This window comes from Alosa alosa, chromosome 16 (assembly GCF_017589495.1).
Source record: "Alosa alosa isolate M-15738 ecotype Scorff River chromosome 16, AALO_Geno_1.1, whole genome shotgun sequence".
NCBI lineage: Eukaryota > Metazoa > Chordata > Actinopteri > Clupeiformes > Clupeidae > Alosa > Alosa alosa.
In genome coordinates this window covers 21,249,960-21,275,636 of record NC_063204.1, presented here as the reverse complement: position 1 = coordinate 21,275,636, position 25,677 = coordinate 21,249,960, and the positions used below count along the sequence as shown (strand labels likewise).

At 46.3% G+C, this 25,677-nt stretch overlaps 1 protein-coding gene across 20 annotated transcripts in view; it reads left to right on the top strand.

The window, feature by feature from the left end:
- Positions 1 to 25,179, top strand: part of scrib (scribble planar cell polarity protein) — an 80,964-nt gene extending 55,785 nt beyond the window's left edge. For 3 of the 20 annotated variants that reach the window (XM_048266247.1, XM_048266250.1, XM_048266245.1), the window contains 26 exons: positions 3 to 236; positions 1,282 to 1,392; positions 1,625 to 1,801; positions 1,983 to 2,099; positions 2,859 to 3,047; positions 3,270 to 3,389; positions 3,993 to 4,049; positions 4,889 to 4,945; positions 5,350 to 5,430; positions 10,858 to 10,929; positions 11,435 to 11,494; positions 12,070 to 12,117; positions 12,447 to 12,572; positions 13,435 to 13,545; positions 14,152 to 14,202; positions 14,479 to 14,625; positions 15,134 to 15,296; positions 15,545 to 15,782; positions 15,948 to 16,037; positions 16,181 to 16,366; positions 18,745 to 18,885; positions 19,768 to 19,907; positions 20,023 to 20,060; positions 20,559 to 20,633; positions 22,246 to 22,300; positions 24,003 to 25,179. In XM_048266247.1, coding sequence (XP_048122204.1) covers positions 3 to 236; positions 1,282 to 1,392; positions 1,625 to 1,801; positions 1,983 to 2,099; positions 2,859 to 3,047; positions 3,270 to 3,389; positions 3,993 to 4,049; positions 4,889 to 4,945; positions 5,350 to 5,430; positions 10,858 to 10,929; positions 11,435 to 11,494; positions 12,070 to 12,117; positions 12,447 to 12,572; positions 13,435 to 13,545; positions 14,152 to 14,202; positions 14,479 to 14,625; positions 15,134 to 15,296; positions 15,545 to 15,782; positions 15,948 to 16,037; positions 16,181 to 16,366; positions 18,745 to 18,885; positions 19,768 to 19,907; positions 20,023 to 20,060; positions 20,559 to 20,633; positions 22,246 to 22,300; positions 24,003 to 24,130 — 3,012 coding nt within the window. In that variant the 3' untranslated portion in view covers positions 24,131 to 25,179. Of the gene's footprint in view, positions 1 to 2; positions 237 to 1,281; positions 1,393 to 1,624; positions 1,802 to 1,982; positions 2,100 to 2,858; positions 3,048 to 3,269; positions 3,390 to 3,992; positions 4,050 to 4,888; positions 4,946 to 5,349; positions 5,431 to 9,311; positions 9,711 to 10,857; positions 10,930 to 11,434; positions 11,495 to 12,069; positions 12,118 to 12,446; positions 12,573 to 13,434; positions 13,546 to 14,151; positions 14,203 to 14,478; positions 14,626 to 15,133; positions 15,297 to 15,544; positions 15,783 to 15,947; positions 16,038 to 16,180; positions 16,367 to 18,744; positions 18,886 to 19,767; positions 19,908 to 20,022; positions 20,061 to 20,558; positions 20,634 to 22,245; positions 22,301 to 22,428; positions 22,460 to 24,002 lie in introns of those variants that run through there. The other 17 variants (XM_048266265.1, XM_048266255.1, XM_048266257.1 and 14 more) reach the window with 17 other exon arrangements.
- Positions 25,180 to 25,677: the final 498 nt, after the last annotated feature.

Here is a 25,677-nt window from a genome sequence, read left to right as displayed (position 1 = left end):
AGATCAATGGTGTAGACATGACAGAGGCCAGGCATGACCAGGCAGTAGCGTTGCTTACCGGCACCTCCCCCACCATCGCCCTGCTGGTGGAGCGCGAGCAGGGCCCCCACGCCGGCCGCGGCCGAGCCCACTCCCCCCCGCCCCCAGAGCCTTCCGACTCCCCCGAGCAGGAAGAGCCCAACGACGAGCACGCCAACCACCTCAGCCGCACCATGGAGGACGAGTACCCCATCGAGGTGAGTTCAGGGGATGGAGGGATGAGAGAAAGGGTGAAAGGGGCTGGGACAGAGCCCCCCCAGCTATTAAGGACAGAGTTGTATTCCATATTAATATTTCATGATGAACCAGCATATTTCTTTTGTCCTAAAAGTATTATTACCATTATTATGGAAAACTGTGCTTGGTAAATATGGCTGTTGAAGGTAGAAACAAGTGATTATATCGGTTCATTTTGCTGAGACCTACATTAAAGAGGTTTCTTGTCCCAGACTATTTGCCTTTTAATTGGAGGAAGAAATACCAAGTCCAAGTACTAAAGCACAGTAGCATTACTTCAATAAATGCATTTGGCATTATTATGTTGTGGCCAAGCCTGCGCAGACATGGATCCCGCAACTTCAATCTGCCTAATATTTAAATTTAAGGAAATTGAAATTGAACATTTTAATTTGATGGGGAAGTTAAATGAGACTCATTTCCTTTACCATCAAATGTTCCAGATTAAAGTAAAATGGTTTAGGGATGCTAAAGGGATGCTCTTAATTAAACACTTTGTCTTTTTGATTTTGTTTATCTCATGCCACTTGTCTCAAAATGCTCCTTGAATGCCCCGAACAAAAGTGGTACACGGTATGACCATTTTCTTGTAGCTTTAGGTCTGACGGAATACCCTAATGTCCCTCATTGTTATGTGTTCAGCCAAGACATGAACATGCTCCCCTCCACAACCAGCCCTCAGCCCGTTCATCTGTCCAAACCATTCCTGCCAGTACTACCCCCCCAATGATCTCACCTGATGTTGTTCAAACGAGTAGAGTAGGTCATCATGTATGCTGTCCCTTACTGATCCAAACTTCCTCACCGGTTCCCACCACCTAGAGCACAGAGATTTCAGTGATGTTTGTTGGGTTCACTAAGAATTTCCTGGGAAATGTCACCCTGAATACCCAAATTAAGATTAGTTAGCCAAGGCATGCCTGACTACCAGATCACCAAACCAATCAGAATAATACCCACAAAGACATGGTTTGAATGCTCACTTGACGCTTCCTTTCCTCACAGGAAGTGATATTGGTAAAAGCAGGTGGACCGCTAGGACTGAGTATCGTGGGTGGCAGCGATCACGCAAGTCACCCGTTTGGCGTCAATGAGCCGGGGGTCTTCATCTCTAAGGTAAATGGCAACATAATTGATCCATATGCGCATGCATACTAAAGATACTAAGTTTCAAGTAGACACATGCTAAATTTGATGTCTTCCTCTTTCTGTAAACACCTCCAACCTAAAGAGCCACTGATATGTCACCTAGATACATTTTTATTTTTATACGTGTTCTCTAACCTGTGTGTGTGTGTGTGTGTGTGTGTGTGTGTGTGTGTGCGTGTGTGTGTGTACGTGTACACAGGTGATCCCCCATGGGCTGGCGTGTCAGAGTGGGCTGCGTGTGGGCGATCGGATCCTGGAGGTGAACACCACCGACCTGCGGCACGCTACACACCAGGAGGCGGTGAGAGCACTGCTCTCCAACAAGCACGAGATCCGCATGCTGGTGCGCCGGGACCCCTCCCCACCTGGCATGCAGGTATGCACACACACACACACACTCCGATTGCTGTATCTATATATGTATTCTTATGCGTATGCATTATGATATGCCTAGAGACCTTAGTTTATGTCATGTCATAAAGATATGAGCATTTGTATGAGAATTATGGCAAAGAATCACTCTGATATGCACTGGAAACTCACTTTTTTGTGAGCAGGAGATCGTGATCATGAAGCAGCCTGGTGAGAAGCTGGGCATCAGCATTCGAGGAGGAGCCAGAGGCCACGCTGGAAACCCCTTTGACGCCACAGATGAGGGCATCTTTATCTCCAAGGTAACCACCACGATACACCACTTCCTCCTACCAAAGGAGGCTGTATTTGTCATACCAGACTGACTATAATATTTAAGCAATAAACCCCGAGAGGCCGTTCTATATTGTGAATATAGCACAGCTGAGGGTTGTTTAACGGCACTCAGCTTTGCTTCGCTCGCTTCGTGCCTAACAACACCCCTCAGCTGTGCTATATTCACGATATAGAACGGCCTCTCGGGGCTTATTGCTTTTATAAAATGGCTACCACATATTACGGGCATTAAAAATGTATACAAAATAAACAAATAATCATGAACTGTAAAAGCTATTTCATCTACAAATGTCCATTCTTCTGCGGAGTCCCCATAGAATAGTTCCACCGCTCGTGGAATTGTTGCTCAGCAACTTTTAATTTTAACCGTTATGCATTCTAAGCGCATTAATATAGAACGAAATGCTATATCGGGGAAATATACAACGACATCGAACGCGATTCAACCAATCATAATCAAGGACCGGAACTATCCGTTTTATAAATATACATAATGGACTCTAATCACCTCTCTTCCACTCTTTAATTGTTTCTCTTTCCCCTCCCCTGCCATTTTACTTTGCTCTTTCTTCTCTTCTATTCTTTCTCCCCCTCCTTCTCTTCTCTTCTTTCTCCCTCTCACTCTCATTCTCTTCTCTTTTCTTCCCCTCTTCTTTTCTCTCCCCCTCTCCATCTCCTTCTCTTCTCTTCTCTTCTCTCCTTTCCTCTCTCCCCCTCTCTCTCAGGTGAGCTCCACAGGGGCGGCGGCGCGTGACGGACGGCTGCTGGTGGGCATGCGTATCCTGGAGGTGGGCAACCACAGCCTGCTGGGCATGACTCACACGGAGGCGGTGCGGGTGTTGCGCTCCACCGGAGACACGCTGGTGCTGCTGGTGTGCGACGGCTTCGACCCTCGCAACGTCACAGGCATCGAGGTAAGCACAGATGCAAACTCGGACACAACTTGGGGATTTTTTTTTTGGCCTTTTTTATGCCTTTAATGACAGGACAGTGAAGAATGACAGGAAGTGAGTGGGAGAGAGAGAGTCGGGGTGGGATCCGGAAAGGACCACGGGGCGGGAATCGAACCTGGGTCGCTTCTGACCCATTGAAAATAATTGTTTGCCATTCATGGTGTTTCCCCATATTGTTTACAGTCTTCACCTGGGGTCATCGCCAACCCGTTTGCAGGTGGGATTGTCCGGAAAAACAGCATGGAGAGCATTTCATCCATCGACCGAGACCTCAGCCCTGAGGAGATGGACATCCTGCAGAAGGTGAGTCACTCGGCTGGGCCTGTGCCCAAACACATGCTAGTGTGCACTCTGGGCCTGTGCCCAAACACATGCTAGTGTGCTCTCTGGGCCTGTGCCCAAACACATGCTAGTGTGTGTGACCTGCGTTGTGTTGAACCTGCGCGATTCAGCCCTGCACACGCCCGGACTCGAACCCGTGAACAGCAGCACCTCGGATCGGGGAGCCGCGGGTGTTAAGCAATTGAGCTAAGGGCCTGTGCCCAAACACATGCTAGTGTGTGTGACCTGGCGCTAGGTTGAACCTGCGCGATTCAGCCCTGCGCCCGACTCCTCGAACCCGTGGAACAGCAGCACCTCGATCGGGAGCCGAGCGCCAACAATTGGAGCCAATAGCCCAGGCTACTGGCTCGCATGCCAGCAGCACTCTTGAGGCGTCGGGGAGTGAGGTTTACCAACGTTCCACAAGCACAGCTAAGCTAGCTGGCATCCGTTACATGTGCACGCTTTAAAGAGTGTTCTTTCTTGTTTATGGGTATTTTTTGCCTGTAGTTTTTATTGACTGATAATCAACTGTTGTTCAGTTCTCACCAGCGCTTCATCTCCCTCTGTCCTTCTTATGTGTAGGAGGTAGAGATGGCAAGAGAGACCTCCCAGTGGGAGAGGGAGGAGATGGAGAAAGTGGTAAGTTAGTTATATGTCTATGTTTATGTTTATTCTTTTCATTTATGGTCTACATTTTTCATCTGTCACCAAGCGCAATGATCAGCTGTTTCTTTTTACATTCCGGTTTATATACACACATTCATTTCAGTATTTTACATGCGTATCTCCCATGGTCATACAGCAACGCTTAATGAAGAACTGCCCCCAAAGTGTGCCATAATTCTTACATGTCCATGGAAAGCATCCTGTTGTCCCATGAACAAGTTCTTCTAAAATACCTGGAAGACTTGTCATTCCAAAATGGCCCCTTTGCTTTCTGCTCTCAGTCTGCGCTCCATGTGAATCAGTCTGCTAATTTGTGTGGCTTTTGTTCTTTTGTTGTTTTCTCTCTCTCTCCTTCCTGTCTTTCTTTTTCTCTTTTGTCCCTCCCTGCACACCCTGGGATGTTTGGGTTTCACTCATACCACACTCCTCCATCCCATTCCATCCCATTCCATCCCATCCCTTCACTCCTTCCATCCATTCCTCCTTCGTTCATTTGTATTTCACTCTTTCACTCCATTTCCTCTTCACACTTTTAACTTCATGATTTGTTGGTTGTTTTTGCCACTCATCCGTTGCCCGCACCTCATCCCATACCCTGCCCTTGAACTCCAATCATTGTGTGTGTGTGTGTGTGTGTGTGTGTGTGTGTGTGTGTGTTGCATTGCATGCATGTGGTTATTGTATTGTCCGTGGGTGTGTCTGGTGCGTGAAAACCAAACCAAACATGGTTGTGCCTGAATGAATGCGGCCCAAATTCCACCACCCTGTTTCCTCCCTCCTCCCCCACTCCTCCGCTCATCTCTCTGGTGAAGGAGCGCATGCGTTTGGAGCGCGAGGAGGCCACACGGCAGCTAGAGGAGGAGGCCGAGGTGAGCTGCCCCCTCCACCAGGGGGCGTCAGCAGCAACACCTGGGACCAGTCGCCTCTGACATGGCTCTCTTTTTTCAGGATTTGTGGATTTAGAATAAAAACAGCATCTTGAGCCAACAACAGAAGATTAAGGATTATTGTCTTAAACTGAGCTGTCTCCTATAGTATCTCTTAAAAATGGATCTATATTGAGTTCATTGTCATATACATTGCTCTCCTTTTTCACCTAGTTGTTTAATTTTTGCCCACAAAGTATTAGTCATTTATCATGTTTTCCCATAAAGAGCGATTCTTGTCAAGAGCTCTCTCTGATTTGTCTCAAAAGAAAATCCAGCTTCAGTATCACAGCCAGCCAGGTTGTCTAGTTAGTTACCTCTCTGACTGCTGTTCTTCCCTCCTCCAGAACATCAGCGCCGGTCCTCTGAAACTGGACTACAAGACACTGGCAGCACTACCCACAACCAGTCTGCAGAAGGTCAACCGGGTAAGTCACTCACTCCTCATGCCTCAGTCTGCACTGTTTGTTGCCTTAAGTTAAACCAACTTAAAAAAAATGGTTCATCTCCCATTAATCACTGTGAGATTAATCAATCTCAGTGAGATTGTTCTCTGTGAAACCTGCCTTCATATTATGGGCTGAGTGTGATGAACTCGTTGCTGTAATAGATATTGGACCTGAAACAAATCGGAAAATGTTTACATTCTAGTATTTAATCCTGATTTTTTGCTCGCCACTGTTTCATGACACATTGGGGATTTCTCACTCTCTGAATCCTTACCTCACGTCAAGGCCTCTCTCTAAATAGTCTGCTCTGGAATCTCCTTTGTGCGTTTTTTTATTCCCGGGATCCCCTCTCGCCCCTAGAACAGAGGTCAAGCAGGTGCTTCTGGAATCCCAACCTTCCGACTTCAGCATTCTTCTCTAAAAAATGTTGTCGATAAGTGTAGCAGGTGTTTGGTGTATGAGTCTCTGTGTCATTAAGGAGGTAAAGAATGGAGGATGCGGACTGTGAATTCCTGAACACAGTGTTGCGAAAACAGAATTGAATGGCATTCTTCTTCCACAAAAGCATCATTTCTACTGTGAGGAGTCACAAAACTACTGAACCCCTACCGGTGTGACTGGTGCCCACTGTGGACAAGAGACGACTTCCCGCCACTAGGAAGAGGCCGTCAGCAGAACCCCACACACAAGGGGAACCCATCCACAGTGCCAGGAAGAACAATAAGGCTTTTGCTTCTCTATGAATTTAGTTACAGCAGGACATCCAAAAAAAAAAAAAAAAAAACGGTCAGCGGAAGTCCAAGTCACAAAGAAAGCCCTGCGGTGAAGAATAAAGGTGGCCTTGACGTCTTCCCTGTCTGCCTGTTGTTGGCACAGCAGTCCAAGCATAGCAAAGGCCAAAGCACTTTCATATGGTTGTCACAGCAAGGCTGGATGTGAGATGCATGTGCGTGTGTTCAAATCGGTGCACTGCACTGCACACTACCCCAGCCTAATTTTAGGGGCAGAATGCAGACGCATTGATGATGATGATCTCACACGTGTGTGATGCCGCTTGTCCGGCTCGTTCCTCAGCTGTGCTAACAACACCCCTCCGGCACCTTCCGTGAGGCGGGTGGAACGGCATGCCTCCACCAGTGAAGAAGAGCGCGCCGCATGCTCATCACATGATCAATCGTGCCTGGCATTCCGCAGACCACAGAACTATGGACCAGAACACTCTCGTGGGGGGATGGGGGTGTGCAGGGTCCAGAGAAGGACCCTGGCGGGAATAGGGGGAGGGGAGGGGAGGGGGACAGCTGATGATTGCTCAGGAGTTATTTTAAAAGCGGGCGCGAGGTGATTGGTCAGGCAGCCGATGGGTAAGGTGGGCCGGCGGGAGCCGAGAGGACCGTAAGATCTTCTTTTTTTTCCCCCTGAGCGCAGCACACATCACAGTGTCCTGGAAGTGTTCACTTTCGCGTGGAGGTTTGTGGAGTTTGTCCTGAATCTACAAGCGGCTCTGTAGAAGGTGTGGTAAGGGAAGCTCTGCCTCCATTGGGCTTTGCAGCTTTCTCTCTCTCTCTCTCTCTCTCTCTCCCCTTCTCTCTCATTCAGCTTTCTTTCATCACTTTCTCCTTTCAGCTGTTATCTGGGTCTTTACTCCCATTCATTGTCTCTGATTTGACCCTGGTCATGCCTGGTTGTTAGTTTGTGTTTACAGTTTACGACTGGGATGTAGGAACAATCCATGGTGTTTTTATTAAGTACATGTGAACAGTTTGCACAAGTGTGTGACATGACCTAGTTCCTCACAGAGGTTGGGATTGTGAATACCTTTAGTGTTCAAAATTAAGTTAGCATTGTCCTGAGTATCTATGGCTTTATTTAGAAAAAAAAATGGAATTTAAAAAATTGTTTGCAAGTTTGTGATATTAGTGGTGTTTTACATTTTTAACATGTGTGTTTGTACTAAATCAGAGCTGGATTTTGTGTTGATTCAAACTTTAATGTCTTTCAGATATGCACTACTACTACAATAGAATACCTCTTCTTAAAGGTCGTAATATGTAGAGTCATGATCTGAATGTTCTTGCTAGGTCAGGAGTTTGTAACGGTCCAGTCGGCGTCTTTTCTGAGAGTGTTTAACTCACATATCTCTGCCAGCTGTCGCCTCAAACATGCCGAGAGGTTAGGACAGGGGGTGTTCACTGCCAGTGCAGCGCTCAAGTACGACCCCTCTCCAATACCAAAGGGATTTGCGCTCCATAGCTCTGGCCATCTCAGTCCGAGGCTCTTAGATGAAGATTCCTAGATTAAAATTGCTCTTAGTTCTGTTTTATTTGTGTCAAGGTGGACCCCCCGTCTTTACAAGATATTGTAATGCATTCTGTTTTAACAACCTATGTTAGTGCAGCCCCCCTCGTATCAGTGATTCTTTTCAGGATGTGCTATTTTAGGGGCAAGCTTGGTATCAGGGTTGGCTGAGAGTAGTGTGTGCATGCAGATAGGCCCTTATAGTCTTTTGAAGGAGGCTGAACAGTGAAGTAGTGAGATAGTATGGTAACCGTTGTAGCGATATAATTGCATCGCTCTCCTGCCTTACGTGACTACTCAAGTGACTGTCTCACTGCTAGCTTAGTTAGCCTAAGTGCAGTCATTTATTCAGACATTTTCATTCAAATTGGTTGGTACTGCATGCAAATGTACGACCTCTGTGTCAGTACCTTGCTCTATCAGTGGAGTGACACACCTAATAAGTACAAGTAATGTAATCCACTATTAGACACATTTGCACTCCTATACAAAATCAGTGTGCTGATTAGTTGGCTAGTTAGAGTAGTAAAGTAAACCCACCTCCCCAGCTGCCGTTGTACTGAAAGGGCAGTGGGTCACATGCCACACCAGAACAGACATGCTGAATCCTAAATGGCTGACGTGGGATTAGATGCCATGTCATATTTAGTGGTTCTGGGGAGGAAAGGTCATTAAAGCACTGGCCTGAGAACAGTGGATGGACATGCATGTTTCCTGACCCTAGTTCATTAGTGGAGTAAGCCCTCCACACTCAGGGGCACAATGTTGCTATTATCAGGTGTGCTATTTACTATATAGGCCAAGCTGAATTTAGCTTCTCTGTATGATGCATGGTGTGGAATGCTTCGGCAGACCACAGGGTTGTTGCAGGAATGTTTGGGTCATTGTCCTCTTTTAAATTATGTTATATGTATATGACCAGTTGCCGTTCGTTGTCGAAACAAAATTGCTGTTTAATTACGGAGATATCGGTTTTTAGGTTTATTTGTTTTAGTTGTTAGAATTACAAATGTTTGCAGCTACCCAGAGGTTATCTGGATATTATTAGTAGAGGTATTAATGAGGTATTTGGTTTCAGATGTTTTCCAGTGGGACAATGACCGTGGGAAATGTAGTGGGTATTCTGCAAGAGTTTGGCTACTAGGCATGTTGGATGGTACACTAGCAACAGAGTAGCCAATAGAGTGTCTTTCCCAACCAGGCTGGCTCTAGCTCTTGTGTGATGTTCATCCACTCAGTATCAACTCCTACTCTTCTGGCACTCATTAGCCCAAGACTATTTTGCTATTTATTTATTAGTTATACTCTTTATCTCTTTCCTTACCCACATCACATCCTGTCTTACCCAGCCCCTACTGTGCTGTGTTCTGAGGTTGCTGGGGTAAGGGCTTCTTGTTGTTTGTTTGGTTTTGCCAGCTCCATCTCTTTTTGCCTTCTCTGTCCTCTCACTGCTTTCCTTCCTTCCTTCCTTCCTCCCTTCCTTCCTTTAATACTTGCTTTGGTCACACCCTTTCCCTCTCTTGTGTTCTCACCTGTCCCTTGCACTTTTTCTCCCCCCCCCTCAGTTCTCTCCCTCGTTCTCTGCTTCCGTCCCAATGGAGGCTGGCCTGCAGTGCGTTGCCCCCGTAGACCCCCTGGCCTTCGAGCCCGGGGTGGTCCTCACCACGTACTTCTCCCCCGAGCCCATCAGTGTGGTCCCTGTGTCCCCCAAGATGAGCGCGGTGCTCCCCCCGGCCTCCGGCCTCACCCAGGAGCCCCCCATACAGCATCCCGCCACGCCACAGGAAGGGGAAGAGGAGGAGGAGGAGTGTCTGGTGGACTCCCAACCCATCTGCTTCAGCGAAAACCCGTTCCTGGTGGCCAATCGCAAGGGCAAAGGGCGCCCCCCACAAGAGCGTATTCTGTCTGGGCCCCCAGTGGGTTATGGGAAACAAGGCCAGCTGAAGACCTGGCAGTACACTAAGGCAAGAGGCCTGCGGTGTGTCTGATTGTGTTCCAGCATGGCTTGTTGCCCCTCAGCTAATGGCAATTACCCTCAACACCCCTCGGTGCTTAAAAAGGACATCCTGAAGCCGTCCACTGACCTCATCAGGCGTATTAACAGATTTTTAACAAGCTTTTCCTTGTTTGGTGCCAGTCCCCTGAAAAATGGTCAGCAGGAGCAACTGGTCACTTTCCCCAGTGTTTAAAAGCTGAATGCATCTCATCTCTGCACTAACACTTGCGAAAAATCACACAGAGCATGGTTTGTTTTGCGTTTGTAATTATATTTCACAGGAAAAGATTTGATTCATATTGGTTGCAAAAATGGCCTTTTTTTGTAAAAGAAAAAGCTCTTATTCCCAATCACAGCACACATGTCATGAGACCAGTAAGCTGGTAAAATATTGTCCCTGTGCCAGAGTTAAACCTGAGATGACAGGAAAACCTATTGCAGCAGCGGTTTCTCTGGGAAAGCCTTGCCTTAAGTGGCGTTCCTGTGTGGAGCGTGTCAGGAATGACAGGAATTCCAGAGCGACAGGTGTCTGTAGGGAGAGGCCGTGTTCCATGACCTGTCACTGCTAAACATCATTACCACATCACCACACACACACACACACGTGAATGTGTGTGTCCCATGGGATACTCCAACCACCAGCAGTTATATTGTAGAGTACTGATCACTCAACATAAAAATGTACATTTTCCTAGTTCAATTGCTGCTCTGTTGTGTTCCTGTGAGGGTGAATGAATATAGTGGTGTCCTATGCATTTCTGCTCATGTGTACGTATGAAATAACAGAGCAAATGTTGCAAATGAACTGTTGCAAAAACTGACTGAAAAACCCTGTGGCAAACTACAGTCTCAGGATTTACAACTGGCCGTGACAGGAATGTTAGAGACTCTGCCATGGGGCAACTTGTGGTCTGTGCAAATGCATTGCCCACTTTAGCATTAGAGAACATGTCGTTCCACTGAGTTTGCTGAGTACACCAGTTTTAAAAGTTGGACTATTGACTAACAACATGGCTTGAGGGATTTACTGGGATGGTAGAAGTAGCAGAGATAAGCAGCTGTTGACTGTGTATGTGCGTTTGTGTGTGTGTGTGCGCGCATGCTGTTTTTTCCAGGCACCCTCCACAGACGCCCAGAGGACAGACAGTCCTATTCGTGATGTGTCCTACTCACCCAGCTCCCAGCCCGTAAGTAACCCCCAACACCCCCTCCATGGACACATTCTGCCCACTCCCCACACACACACACTCAAACTCTCTCTAAGTTTGGGCATCTTCACAGAAGCCTGTCTAGACTGTTCCCAAGAGTGTAAACCCATAAGGCCTTTCCACACTGCTAACGGTAACTATAATGATTAAAGTTATAATCCTGTGGACAGTAGAGACCCTGACAGCCCATTAGAATCCATCTAATTTTAGGCATTACATTAATGAACTTGAATATTCTTGAGAGGCTTTCCATGTCAGTGTTGATGCTCCTATTGCTTCTATCTGTGTACATCCATCAACATCAACACATTTAGTTTATGAGGGAATTGTCGAGTCCTGATGGAGCATCATATTCCATTCACAAAACCTTGCTATCACTTTTGGGTAATCACTGCATCCACAAAAAAACACTTTCTACAAAAAGAAAGATCGCTCTCTCTCTCTCTCCTCACCTCATCCTTCCCTCCCTCCATCCCTCCTCCAGCCGTCTGTTAAGCAGCACTCCTCCCCAGCCCAACCGGCAGCTGGCAGAGAGACCCGGTTTGTAAGTGGGGCTCTGTGGTCTGGTCTGGTCTGGTCTGGTCTTCGTGTCATATGGCCTGGCTTTTGCCTGCAGAAAGCATTTGAGCTCTGCCCCTTTGGAAGTGACTTGTCATGTGATCCCAGTCCACATTCATTCAGAATCTTAGGAGTCCTTAGTCAAGAAACATGATGCAGAATTGCATGTCTCATAACACTTTGTAACAAGGCGGAGTTGAAACTGACAGCTAGTGCATACTGGAGAAGGAGGTGTTCTTGAAATATATGTATAGAAAAAAAATCAACTTTGATGGCCCATACCCAAAATCATAAGCATAAACAATGGTTAGAGTTAGGATCTGGCTGAAATGTGAAGTGCTTTCTGATGCTCTAATCGCTAGTGGTCCTACTAGCTATAGCAATTAATGTATGTGTGTTTGATATTAAGACCTGATGTCTGTACTTGACGCATGTTTAGGAGAATATGATCAGAAGTGTGTGTTTCTCTGGGCTTGTGCCTGCTTCTCTCTGTGGTCTGTGAGCCTTCACTATCACCATCACCAGTCAGCTCATTTCCACACGGTTTCTTTTGCTTTTCAGGCCAGTATCCATTTCACCTCTAATGCCACTCCCAAGGACAATTCATCTGTGAGTGTCACGTCTTTCAGTGGAGCTGTGGGATCTTCACTATTCGTCAAGCCATCGCACTTTCAACAAATACACATTTTATATATAACAAAAAAATACAAATAATGCATACAGTAGAATGTGTATATTATGTTTATCCATTTCATTTTTCTTCATAAACAATTTTTTTGTATTGATTTTCATGACATGGTCTGATTTGCCTCAAATGAAACTGAACTGAAAGGACTATTTGATCATAGCTGTTGAAGCTTCGGCCACTGGAGTTGTGGCTTGTACACTTTACAACCAGAGCTTACCCTCTGCCTCTTCCCTTTTTCCCCCCCTTGCAGACCAAGCCGGGTGTGATCCAGCCCATGTCTCGCATGAGGCAGACGGCCTCGCCAGTCAGTCAGGATGGCCACAGCAGCCCCAACCCCTTCCAGCATGGCCCCTCCCCCATCAACTCCCAGACTTCTGTAAGATCCCTCACGACCGTGTAGAGTGCACCGCCACGCGCCCCTCCTACTCTCACTGCATGCCACTGCTGCAGGCTTTAGCGGAACCTTCCGGAGCATCTCAGCGATATCCCATATGGAGATTTTCTGTCATTTTCTATGCGCTTAACCTCTCCTTTTATGGGTCTATTGTTTAGCCAGACTCATACGAATTGACTGAGATTCATTAAACTCACATCACACTGGTGTGTAAGACTTTACATGCAAACATTTAAAGCTACTTTAATTTACCTGGATGAACTTTGATCTGATTTATTTTTTATTTTATTTTTTTTAAAGAAAATGTCCAACACCACATGTGCCATATTTTTTCTACTGCTACTTTTTGTACTTACAGCTTTAAAAAAAAAGTATTAGTGTGCTTTTTTTTGGTAGTGTAATGTCTAGCCGTGGCAGATAGTGCACTCACGTTACCTCAGGGTCGTAGAGTTGTCCCTCCATGTTCCCCAGTGTCGATCCATCTCCACTTTTTCTCTCTCTCTCACACACACAGTCATTCTCGTTCCTTTCTCAAGTCCTACTCCACCTCCTTCCATATTCTTGTCCATTCTGCGTCTCTTGTGCGGGAGGCCAGGTGTGCCTCCTCTGCATGCTGTCCACTGCTGTTCCTGTGGTCCTCTGCTCTTCCTGCTCTCTCATTTGTCTCTCCTGGGTTCCTCTGTGTCTGTCTTCTCGTCCATTCCCTCTTTCTGCTCCTCCCCATCCCTCCTTTCTTCTCTCTTTCTTTCTGTCTTTCTTTCTTTCTTTCTTTCTTTCTTTCTTTCTTTCCTCTGGATCCTGCTCCTGCTGCCCGCCCGTCCCCCTCTCCCTTGACCCTGTGCAGCCGCGCGCCCCTTCCCCTGACACAATTGAAGAGTTCCCCATCAATATCAAGCAGGCCTACAAGGCCTTTGCCGCTGTGCCCCACTCTCTGGCAGTGCTGGAGCCGCCTCAGGTAGGATAGTGGTGTCCCCCGCCCTCAACCCTCAAAGCACAATCCACTGGGGCTACCAAGCATGTTGTGGTCCCCATACCCCCCCCCACCCCACCCCCAGCCGAGGCCCACCGTCTCTGGGTCACCCAGCCCAGGGAAGAGTCCTCTCCTCTGGAGGGTCCTCTTAATGCATGGTTCCCCCTTCACCTGGTGTTTGTGTGGTGTGTTGGGGAGCACGTCTCCCTTTGGGTGCCATCTTCTGTCGTGAGTGTCTTCATCCGTAATGTGGACGGTCGGTCTTGCTTTGTACAGCATTATGTGGATACCCAAACTAACCTGACAGACTATTACACACAAACAAATGGAACCTTAACCTTCCACGGCTGACACATGGTACATGACACCCCAGTACAGTTCTAAGACTCATCCATGAGCATTCACTGCACATCTGCACTGTGCTCCCTCCCCTGCTTGCTTCCCCTTTTGTTGTGACAATGGTGATTTCATTGTAAATATGTCAACAATATTCAGTACTATATTTCCAATTACCCTGTTCTTCTTTACTTACCTTATCGATCTGCCCCCTTTCTTTCTTGCTTTCTCCGTCTCCCTCTGTCCGACTCACAGGACAAATTTGGTCAGCGGAACAATGTTCACCCTGTACAGCCATCCCCTGAGGTAAGATAGCACCCTCAATACATTTTGACGAGAACCGCACACCACTGGATTAGCAGTTGCCTGTTATTAGTGGCAGAAAACTAGGGCAAGGAGCGCACTGATCTTAAAAAATAACTGTGTGTGTTTTTACTTTAAGCACACCTCATCATAGCACTTACTGGCAGCTACTGTACTGTTGACCAGTGCTGTAGAGGAAGTCTCTTGCTAGTGTCAGACTCAGGAGTGAGAGTGATATGAGTGTGAAGTGACTGTGGTGATGTTTGCGGCTCCCTCCAGTCCGATGGGGGAGATGATGTGTTCACAGATGAGGTGGAGGTGGACGGGGGATCGGACTCAGTCTTCCCCCGCCCCTCCCTTGCCTCGGAGGACTACGCAACTCTGGCAGCAGTGCCACGTCTTTCGCGGCCCACTGTGGAGTTTAAGGTACCCCCTGCCCAAAGCCTGGCATTGCCCTCCGTCTGCTGGGCTGTCTTGGTCCTGCTTCGGTGGTGGTGGTGGGGGGCTACTTTGAATAAAGCACTTTATTTAATCCTGTCTTGTTTGTAGTAATGGGATCTACTGATTTCTTTTCCCCTCTTTCTGACGAATGCAAACCTAGATAGATTATGTATTAAATGACCCTCAGGCTGTGATTTTAAATATGTTATAAATTGTTGCATGCTGAATGAATGTTTTGAACTGGGAATAATTAGCTCTGCAATGGTTGTAACAGTGGGACCTCTTCTTCTCTCTTTTCTCAATCATGGAAAGGTTTTGAATGTAAATGATGAAGGTGTCTTTTCTCTGCTAACGTTTATAATAGTCTTGAGCTGTAAGATAAAAATCATTGCTACTCAGAATCCTACTGTACTGTAGCCTACCCCATAAACACCAAACCAGTCTGGATTATCGTCCCAGTGATCCCTGCCTAATCTGAGTGTTCCTTTAACAGACGCCTAGTCCCATGGGAAGGAACAGCCCAGAGCAGCGCTCCTTCAGGGATCGACAGAAGTACTTTGAGATCGACGTGAAGCAGCAGACTCCAGACAACAAGCCCAAGCCCCGTGTCTCCTTGGTGGGGGAGGATGACTTGAAGAAGATGAGGGAGGAGGAAGGTTAGTTACCTTCTCAGTTGATTATCTAATTTCCCAAATATTAGCCGAGGTTTATTCGTAGATTTTACAACATTTCCTCAGATATGAGATTAATACACTGCCATTAATACACTGTTAATATAGTATTAATATGCTTTTGTTTTTTTAACTTGCATAAAACACTATCCTGCGGTTTACACAATGCGGCTAATACACAGGAAATTACTGTAACTGGACTGATTTTTTTAATCTATTTTTTAATCCTCCAGCAAAGCGGTTTGACCAGTGTGCACGGGACTACTTGCTTGATGAGGAAGAGGAAGAGGAGGAAGACCTTGCCAAACAAGTGGCTGCAATGAAGGCCAGTGGAAAGGTGCTGCTGGATGGCGTGGAGTACAAGGTTGAGAGTGTGGGTGGGAACAACTCACACGCTGCCACGCCCCCCAGGATGTGTGCCACTCCCCCTAGCTACAACTCCACACCGCCAAGCTACTGTGGAACGTCCGGGTACGTCACCACTCACCACAATCGCACACACACACGCTCTTAGCCATATCTCACCAATGCACACTTTCATTTACAGGTCTTCACACAAGATTTGTAAAATATTGTTTCTCTTTTTAAATATGCGTGTGTGTGTGTGTGTGTGTGTGTGTGTGTGTGTGTCTCTAGGCCTTCATCAATTGATGGCAGAGGAGACTCACAGAGAAACTCCATGGAGGAGACTTTCAGACTGGACCAGAGGCCCAACTCCATGACTGGGTAAGCAGTCTCAACCTCAAACACCACAAATAGTGTAGAGGAACCAAGAAACTGAACCATCCAACAAAAAAAAAAAAACATCTCATTGCCCACATTTGACAAATTGACAATGTGCACATGTTTGTTTGTGTGTCTGTGTGCAGACTCGTGCCCATGTACCCTGGTGTTGAGTCTGCCGCACCCATCCGCACTGCCAAGGCGGAGCGCAGGCACCAGGATCGTCTGCGCATGCAGAGCCCCGAGCTGGCCATCGCATCAGACAAGGAACTGTCGCCCGCAGAGAAGCGTGCCCTGGAGGCCGAGAAGAGAGCCATGTGGAGGGCGGCCAGGTAGCTCATACGCTCTCATACTTACTAACTCTGTAAACACCATGGGCTGTATTTACCAAGGGGGTTCAGTCTGCATTTTTCTAATCTACTATATGTCTAAGCCATAAATAAATATTTAAATGCAAACAGCTAAACTGAATTAAGAATGATGATCAGCTCCTGTTTAGCTGTCCAGGCAGTGTAATTACCATGGGCCAGAAGAAATGAGGGGGATTTATCTCTGGACAGGTGCAGGTGATCATCAGCAGTCATCTTTTAAAAAAAAAAAGAAAAAAACAAGAAAGGTTTATTATTCGAACAGCCTTGAGACTTGTTTTTAAGTATTTAATGCAGTCGTCTGGGTAGTTTATGTGAGTTTTCCCAAGATGAAATACAAGAACATAGTCAGGAATAGCCTACATTTTCAATATGAGCAATCCTTTCAAAGAGTCTGATACCTTTCATAACCTGATATAGAATTTAGAGTTATAGATTTTTCATATTAATCTGGCAATTTAGTGATCATATTCCTTTACATTCCAATGAATAATTTCCCTCTTCTGAAACACATTAAAATTTAAATTAAAAATTTAAATTATAATGCTAATCAATGCTAACAAAATACAACTTTTAAAGTGCTTTTTTACCACTGTGGACATGTTGGCTGCATCTAAACAGCAGTCTAGATTTCTTGCCTTCAACTCCAACAAACCCCATAGGTGTTACACCTCATTATCCTCAACACTCTGGTGAAGCAGGACAATCATAGGTGTTACACCTCATTATCCTCAACACTGGTGAAGCAGGACAATCATAGGTGTTACACCTCATTATCCTCAACACTCTGGTGAAGCAGGACAATCATAGGTGTTACACCTCATTATCCTCAACACTCTGGTGAAGCAGGACAATCATAGGTGTTACACCTCATTATCCTCAACACTGGTGAAGCAGGACAATCACAAGTACCTTCTCCCAATTTAAGGGGCACATCTATCCTTGTGTCAGAGTTTGACGCTGGTATGCGGGGTTGTATTGAAAACAATGTAAACTAATATAAACGAGCATCGTAAGCAGAGTGTGCAGTACACAAGTCAGTGCCTGTGTGGGCACATCTTTAGATGTGTACAAGAGATACAGTAAACACCCTTGGTACATATGGCCTTATATAAATAAGGCCTCATGAGTGAGTTGCAGATCACCAGATTGAGTCTGAGTCAGACAGATGTGGCACAGAGAACATCCTTGTTGAGTATAGTTGGAAGTCCCACAGTCTCTTCACTTCTTCCTGCTCCCTACTTTCTCTTCCCTCTGTAGCACCTAAGTGTATTTTCATATTCTCTCGACTATCGCGGTGCCCTTTTTGGTAGTCCACAGAGCCTGTTGTTTCTAGCTCTCTCCTGTTTTTGTAATTGCGCTTGAGGTTAATGAGGAGTAACCAGATATCAAGCAACATATCTCCTACTGTCAGCGTTGTCACCAAAGATTTGTCATTTTACATTCATACATCTCTGCATTTATTTAGAGAAATATATACATTGCCGTGCAAAAGTTTGGGGGTTCCATTCCACTCCATTATAGACAGAATACCAGCTGAAATTAGTTGCATTGTTTTTTTTTTTAATCAGGGCAGCAGTTTTCAGATTACATTATGTGCTTACATAATTGCAAAATGGTTCTCCAATGTTTTCTCCGTCAGCCTTTTAAAATGACATCAGATTAGTTAACAGAATGTGCCTTTGGAACATTGGATGAATGGTTGCTGATAATGGGCAATGTTGATATTGCATTAAAGATCAGCCATTTTTTTCTACAACAGTAATTTACAACATTAATGATACAAGGAACATGGACATTTCTAAGTGACCCTAAACCTTTGAACGGTAGTGCATCTCTCACTTTCATTTATAGAAGAGGTTAGATTTCATACATATTTGATATGTAGCTATTCATGTGTAACCATCTAGATTGGTCAATTATCATTGAGTGTCAGTGAGACTATTATCTGTCTACATTGGCGTTGTAGAATCTTCTCTAGTGACTCTAGTGACTCTTCTCTCCTGCCTTTCCTGTTCCTCTTGTTGTTGTACTCTTACTCTTTTCTGCCCTGTTGTGTCCTCGCCTCCTCTCCTCTGTGTTGGTGTGTATATGTTTGTGTGTTTGTACCCTATACCTCTCCCCTTTGCCATGCTCTTTTCCTCCTCTCCTCTCCTCCTTTCCTCATTCTTTTCTCTCTCTCTTGTTGTCTTCCCTTCACTTGCTCCCTTTCTTTCCTCTCCCCCTTTTTTTTCTTTGCATTTGTCTTCCCACCTCTCCTCCTGATTTTGCTCTCTCTCTCTATCCTCCCTTCCCTCTATCCCTCCATCTCCACGTCTCTCTGTGATGGTTGGTTGGTGTAGGCCTTATGGCCTAGAGGAGGATGTCAGGCAGTATGAGCAGGATCTGGCCAAGAGACTGTACCAGTCCAGAGTGCGGGCGTCGCAAGCCAGTGCCAACACCAACCCCAACCCTTCCTCCTCTTCCTCTTCCTTCCAGCCCAGGTCTGCCCTTGCCCGGCCGTGCCCAGCCACAATGCATCTTGGGGGGGCTGTGCTCTGGGCTGCTTTGGGGTGCTTGATAGCGGGTCGGGGCGTTTGAATACTAGGGGTTACCACGTTCGAGAGCTGACATATCCAAGCCTTATAAGTGATCCAGCAAAAGCCACTTCCAGCTAGCTTCGCACGATCACGCGCCTGCACTTTGAGTTGCACTGTTTTGGTCATTTTCCCTCTTTGCGCTTTCTTCTTTCTAACTTTCTCCTATTTTCCCTATATTCCCCTTTTCTCCCTCTCTTGTTCTATTATATTGCACATTCTACAGATATTTACTTTGCTGCCCTTGTATCTCTTTATTCTTTGCATATGTCGTCCATCTGGCATTTCCCATCTGTTTCCTTCCCCCTGTGTAATGCACCCTGTCTTTGCGTTGCCTCTCAATAACATTGGCTCACCTCTGATCATCCCTGTTTCTAACCAGCTGTCTTAGACGTGATCGATATCTAACTAGCACACACTGTTTTTCATACTGTATTGTCCATTACCTGATGCATTCATTCATGTTCTGATGCTATGCCTTTTGCCATTTTGTCATCTTTGTTCTCCATACCTGCTTTCTTTGCCTCTTAAATGTCCTGCTTGCTCTGTCTCCCATTTAGTTAGTCTGTTCATCTCTTTGCTACTCCTCTGTCTGTCTGCCTTATAATCTCTAGCCAGATTTCTGTCTCTTTCTCTTTTCTCCCTGTGTCTCTCTCTCCTCTCCCTGTGTCTCTCTCTCTCTCTCCTCTCCCTGTGTCTCTCTCATCTTTTTCTCCCCTTCGCTCTCTACCTCCCTCTACTCCCTTCCCTTCCCTCGTCTCTAACCTCCTGCTTTCTCTCTCTTGTCAGGATGAAGTCTCTGGAGCAGGATGCCCTAAAGGCCCAGATGGTCATTGCCAAGTCCAAGGAGAACAAGAAGCGCAGCACACTGGACCAGCTGGTCGAGTCGCCCTCGCCAGCCCCGACCCCCTCCCCCACACCTCTGGATGGTGCGCATCAGCCTCTCACCACAGCCACCACCACTTCATTAGCAGCTGGAGTAGTCCAGTATAATATCTGATTTCATTTTTGTTTTGTCTTCAATTGTGTCATTGTCTTACACAGATATCAGTCCTCGAGGTGTGACATCACCAGGCAGACTGGTAAGGAGCACCCTTTTTTAAATGGATTCCTGTTTCAGTGGTCATGGTCTTTTGTTTTCCAGGAAAGTGATGCAGGGCACAATGTGCTGCACACATGACTCCACTGAGCCATCCGAAGCATCACCCACATCTTAACACTACCTACAGCTTATTAGTATCACCCACATCTTAACACCACCTACAGCTTACTAGCATCCACATGGACCCCTCACAACAGTAAACATGCTTTTTAGTGTTCACCCACCACATATCAGTCACTGACGCAAACAGATCACCTCAGGTCAACTCTTTCCTATACATCAACATGGACACTCCCTGCTTCCTTCTCTCTGTCCTCTCCTCCAAACATTTTCTCCTATTTCTCGCCTTTCTTCTTCTCTCTTCCCCAACTATACCTCCTTTACTACTGTCTCATTCATTCCTCCCTGTCCCTTCCTTCCTCCCCTCAATTTCACCATCCCTACTTTTCTTTGACTCCTATTTGCTATCCCTCTCTAGTCCCTGTCAGAAAAGAAGTTTGACTACCGCCAGTTTGCCGCCATTCCTTCTTCCAAACCTGTTTACAACATCGAGGTATTGCCTGCATGCCCTGCTCCTCAGAGCCCCCAAACCCTTAGCCCCTCCACCCGTCTCTCCTGCCCTCCTCTCCACCCCACCCTCCCCCCTTTCAGCCTTCCCGAAGATTATTCGCCAGCGAGCCTCTCAGAGCCACCCGTGTCCACAGTGCTGCAGGCTAAAGATCAGCCGCCATTTTGGCTCAAGCCTTGGCTGCAGCCTTGGTGCCTCTGCGTACCTCTGCTTACAACCGTTTCCACTTCCTGCTTTTCCTTTTAACTAATCGTACTATGGGAGAATTGTAGAAGAGGGGGCTTATGATTAATCTCTAAACAGGTGGTAACAGGTGGGCACAGGTGGGTCACACTAATATGGGGCTTTCTTTGAGATTGTGGGAGAATCGATTCTACTTGAAGCTCCTCTTTAATCACCCCCAGACACAGCTCCATAGGCAGAAGCAGAAGCAGTTTCTCACCAGTCAAGAAGCAGTTAATTTAGATGGGACCTGAATCATGGCACAAGCCAGAAAGAAGCTGCTCGATATTCAGTTTTACCTCCATAAACATGATGGCCACCTGTATTTATTTAGGTGTGTGTAGGTTTAGATTGTAATGTGGCGTAGCCTGTTTGCAGTATGTCAGGTGGAGACACCAGAAGGGAGAGAGAGCAGGAGACCCTCAGGTGGGAGGGTTTGGGGACGTGGCGGGGTGCTTGTGTGTTGAGTTTGGTGCCTGGGTGTTTGTCAAGTGGTTAGTGTCTCACCATTGTGCTCCTTGATTTGTGTTTGTTTGGGTTGTTATGGACTGTCCTTGGTGTTCTAATTTTAGTGTGTGTGTGTGTATGCGTGCATACGCCGTATGTTTTTAAGATGTGTTACTTGTTCTCACATAATCAGCCAGTAGCTTTCACCATCCCCCTCTCCAGGTTGCAGTGTTGGCCTGTTTGATTAAATGAAGTTGAAATGAGTGGAAGCACGATGCATCTCCTCTCCAGGATCCCTTCCACAATAGGTCACTCAGCTGGAGGAGGAATGGGGCGAATATGTGGCCAGTAGTGTAGTGTTATGTTACACAAATGGGTCCATAAAGAAGTGGGCTTTACACAGGCATTTTACCGGTTAAATTCAATGTCTGTGCTTTGGTTTGCATGCTTTGTGACTGTTAGTGTGAAATGTTGTTGTGGTGTTGTATATTGTATGTTCTGTGGACAGACTGGTTGTCTCTGGTAACAAGTAGCGTATTTCTGTGCTTATATGGGAATGAATTTGGCAGAAGGCTTTTGCAAGGTGGCTGGCAACTATGCCTGGAGCTGAGACTAACCTTTCTGTTTAATTGTGCTAACACCAGTTTAAGGAAACAAGGCAGCAGTTTCTTGCATTGCCATCTAGTGGCTGGGGGCTGAAACTGCATTGCTCATTTCAACTTTGGGCTGAATGGTTCAAACGTGACCTCTAACCGCATCCGCTCTCGCTGCACTGATGTGTGCAGAAAGGAGCCGCCTGGGATGGCCCCTCCAACTTCTGTGGCACCTCTGGCTTCTCTGTTTCCATGGTGAACTTCTCCAAGGAAACGGTGTGAACAGGTGAACACTCTCTCAGGTTGCTAAGGTTCTCTTTTCTCTTCCCTTTCAGTCTCCCGACACTGCTGACAACATGCGCTACATTGATGACGGCTCCAGCAACCCAGGTGAGAGCGCAATACCGCCCCCACTCTGCTCGGGGGAGGAACTGCATGCTGTGTGCTCTTGCAGGACAAAGGCCTGTAGTGAAAGAACTGCATCATTGGTTTCATTTGTGTTGTCCTCCTGAATACAGGTGACTTCCTGGGATAAGTCGTCTCCTATTGGTAGGACACTCTTTCCTGTGTATGAGTGTGTGCTCGCTTCTCTTCCACTGCTTCACAGATTTTGTTTTATTGTTTTGAAATTAACCAACTCCACAACGCAACCTAAAATTAGTCAACCTCTACAGCTGTCAATTGGTCAACTCGTCAGTAAAACCGACTTGTCAATCAATTGTCAATCCCTTGCTGCCTAGAAAGCGGGACCCGTTTTCCAAGTGCTTCTTCTGGGGTGTCTCTGAGGGTTTGTCATCTCTATCTCAAACTCTCAAACTATATATTATAGAGTACCTGCTGTGTGTGTGTGTGTGTGTGTGTGTGTGTGTGTGTGTGTGTGTGTGTGTGTGCGTGCGTGCGCACACATCTTCACCTCATCAGTGTTTCTAATTGAATGAGTCAATGAATGAGAATGTGTGTGTGTATGAGAGAGGGAGAGAATGTGTACAAACCTCTTCAAACCTATTGGACAGGATAAAGACAGGGCATGAAGGGCAGAGCTGGATCTAGTGTGTCTGTGACTGTGTGTCTCCACACACTACACTGCATAATGAGCACACACATCCTGCATGAGCAAAGACCTAGACACCCTCTATATGGATGTTTCAGCTTGTGTTTTTATCATTTTGGATCTAAAATTGCATATGTGTGTGTGTGCATGTGTGTGTGCGCGCATGAGTGTTAAGAGTGTCCACAGGTATGAGTGTGTATTTAAGATTGGGGTGTGAAATAACCTTGCCGGAGAATTCCACAGTGGTTTGAACAGGCTGGTCGTGGGGGTTCAGAGACATCACTCCCTCCCTCCTCTCTGCCGATCTCTCTTTCTCTGGGCAACGCTGGAGCTTCAGGTGCCCGCTGCCACCTCTTGCCACACACTTCTCTGGGAGTCTGGGATGGGTTAAGACTAAAAGAACATGTATGGTACAAATACACCATCATGTCAGCTAGTGTGGGGGGAGGTACTGAGTACATGTATGCCACATATGTGGCATCTGATGCAATTGCAACATGCTTTACTACTTCATATAATCTAACCACCTAAGCAAAGCCAAAATCCTCCATTACAGCTGTACTCCTGACCACTTATTTGATCACAAATTGGCATTGAACTAAATCATTCAACCAAGAACATTCTGGACATGCTTTTAGTATTTGACCTCCTCCTCCCAGGGAACCAGAAGAGAAGTGTGTGGCGCCTCTCTCTGCCTGTGTGGAGGTTCAGCTCATGACTTCCTAACCTCCACCCCCAGCTCCACTGGGTGGGTGGGCAGGGACTGGTTTCCCCATAACTATATCCGGGTGTCTGCAGGGGAGTGTCCCACTCCGGGCAGTGCAGACTGGAGCTCTGTGGTCCTCCTAGGATGGCAGGTTGTGCAGCTGGGATCCTACTGCTAGTCCTGCTGCTACTGCTATTCGTCCTGCTACCAGCGTTGCTACAGTGGAGGCTTCTGATTAGCCTGCTCGCCTGGGACTAGCCATGGGGCTATGTTGGTTGATTAGACTAGCTAATTTTAATCTGTCTTTATCTTTCTCTCTCTCTCTCTCACTCTAGCAGTGGGTGCTGATGTGGAGGTTTCTGCTGTGGTGGGCAGCTCTGCTCTGGAGGAGATGGCTCTCTACAGCAACAAACGCAAACTCCGCCAGGCTCGTCGCAGCCTAGAGACAGCAGTGCCCACATAACCCCTAGACACACACTCACACAAACACACACAGTTGAGATTCCCATAAACAATCATATACACACATGCAAACACATTCTCTTTAACACTAATGACTGAGGTGAAGTTTTAAACACTAATGTACCACACTTGTACTTATACAGTTACTGCACAGTAATCAGACTACACACACACACACAGTTTCAGACCAACTTTCAGATCAAAGCACCAAGATTCATGTGTTCAATTCACCCCACTGCCACAACCTTGAGGGGTGTCCATGGACGTGTTCACCACTCCAGCTCCTTGTCTTCTGGACGCCAGTCATGCCTTTCAGAGCCCAGGGGTTGGCCAGGGAAAGCCCGTGTTCCCAGTGCTCTGTGCTGGACAAAGAGCCAACGTGATGCTACCAGACCACCAACACTTAACTCATTCATCTCACCGTTCTGTCATACTCTCCTGCCGGCCTTCAGTTTGCGTTTTAGAAGCTGAATTATTTTAAACTGACAACTCACACTTTTTTTCTTTCTTTTTTTAATTCACATGTAGTATTTTAATGACAAAAAAACACAGTTGTTTTATGAAGAGAGAAAACATGTAAAGAAATGTAGTTGCTGTTGTACTAACTTTTCTGTTAAGTTTGATGAGAATTGTTGATGATGACTATGCTAGAGGTATTCTGTCGCAGTTTGAGGAAGGAGAGACGGCTACCTTCACTACCCCCCTTCCACAGGTCCTAAAGCCCACCAGATTAAACCAGAAACCCATTTGTAGTCCACTCCATTGTGATCTTGTCATTGTCAGGTGTTCTTCCTTTCTCAAAGTAAACGTCATCCCAGAAAAGGGGGCGGGGGGAGTGGGGTTTTATTTCTGAATGCACCAATTACCTCACGGGCATGAGAAAGGTGGTGCAGAGCCTGGCGCAATCACACTGCTCGAGGCCTTGTCGCAGAGCTTTAAATTCATGACATATCTGGCAATCTGTCATATCCTCCATGTGTGAATTGGAGCTTGCTTCAGAGTTATGCAGATGAATGTAGTTGTTTTATTATTTTTCTTGAAATTTGTATTTTTTAATCCATATTTGGGTGTCTTGCATGAAGACGTCATATCAGCCATGAGGCTGATGCTCTCCCAACAATCGTGATATTTTCAAATTGAAAGTAGGAAGTGGCTGTTGTGATCCCTTTTGAACTGGACGGTTAATGTTGTATGACCACTCGCTCGTCAAACACTGTCTGGGAGATGAGTGTTTTTTTGTTATTGTTAAATAAGAGTTGGCATCAGCCTATTGGCTGGTCCTTTCGTGGATTTCCCCATGCTGAAGTAGTCAGTAGTATGTGGTCTCTGGACCAGTTGGAGATTCAGTTTTCCCTGGACCATGTTAAGGTTTTCCACATCTATCCCATTCCACAGAATGAGACAATATACTGGTGAAGACCACAGGAAAACTAACAAACTAAATTATTTTCCTTGTGTGTGTGTATACACACACACACACACAAACACACACACACAAAATATGCCGATAAACATGCAATCATCTGACCATTGCTTTTAAGAGCCAGT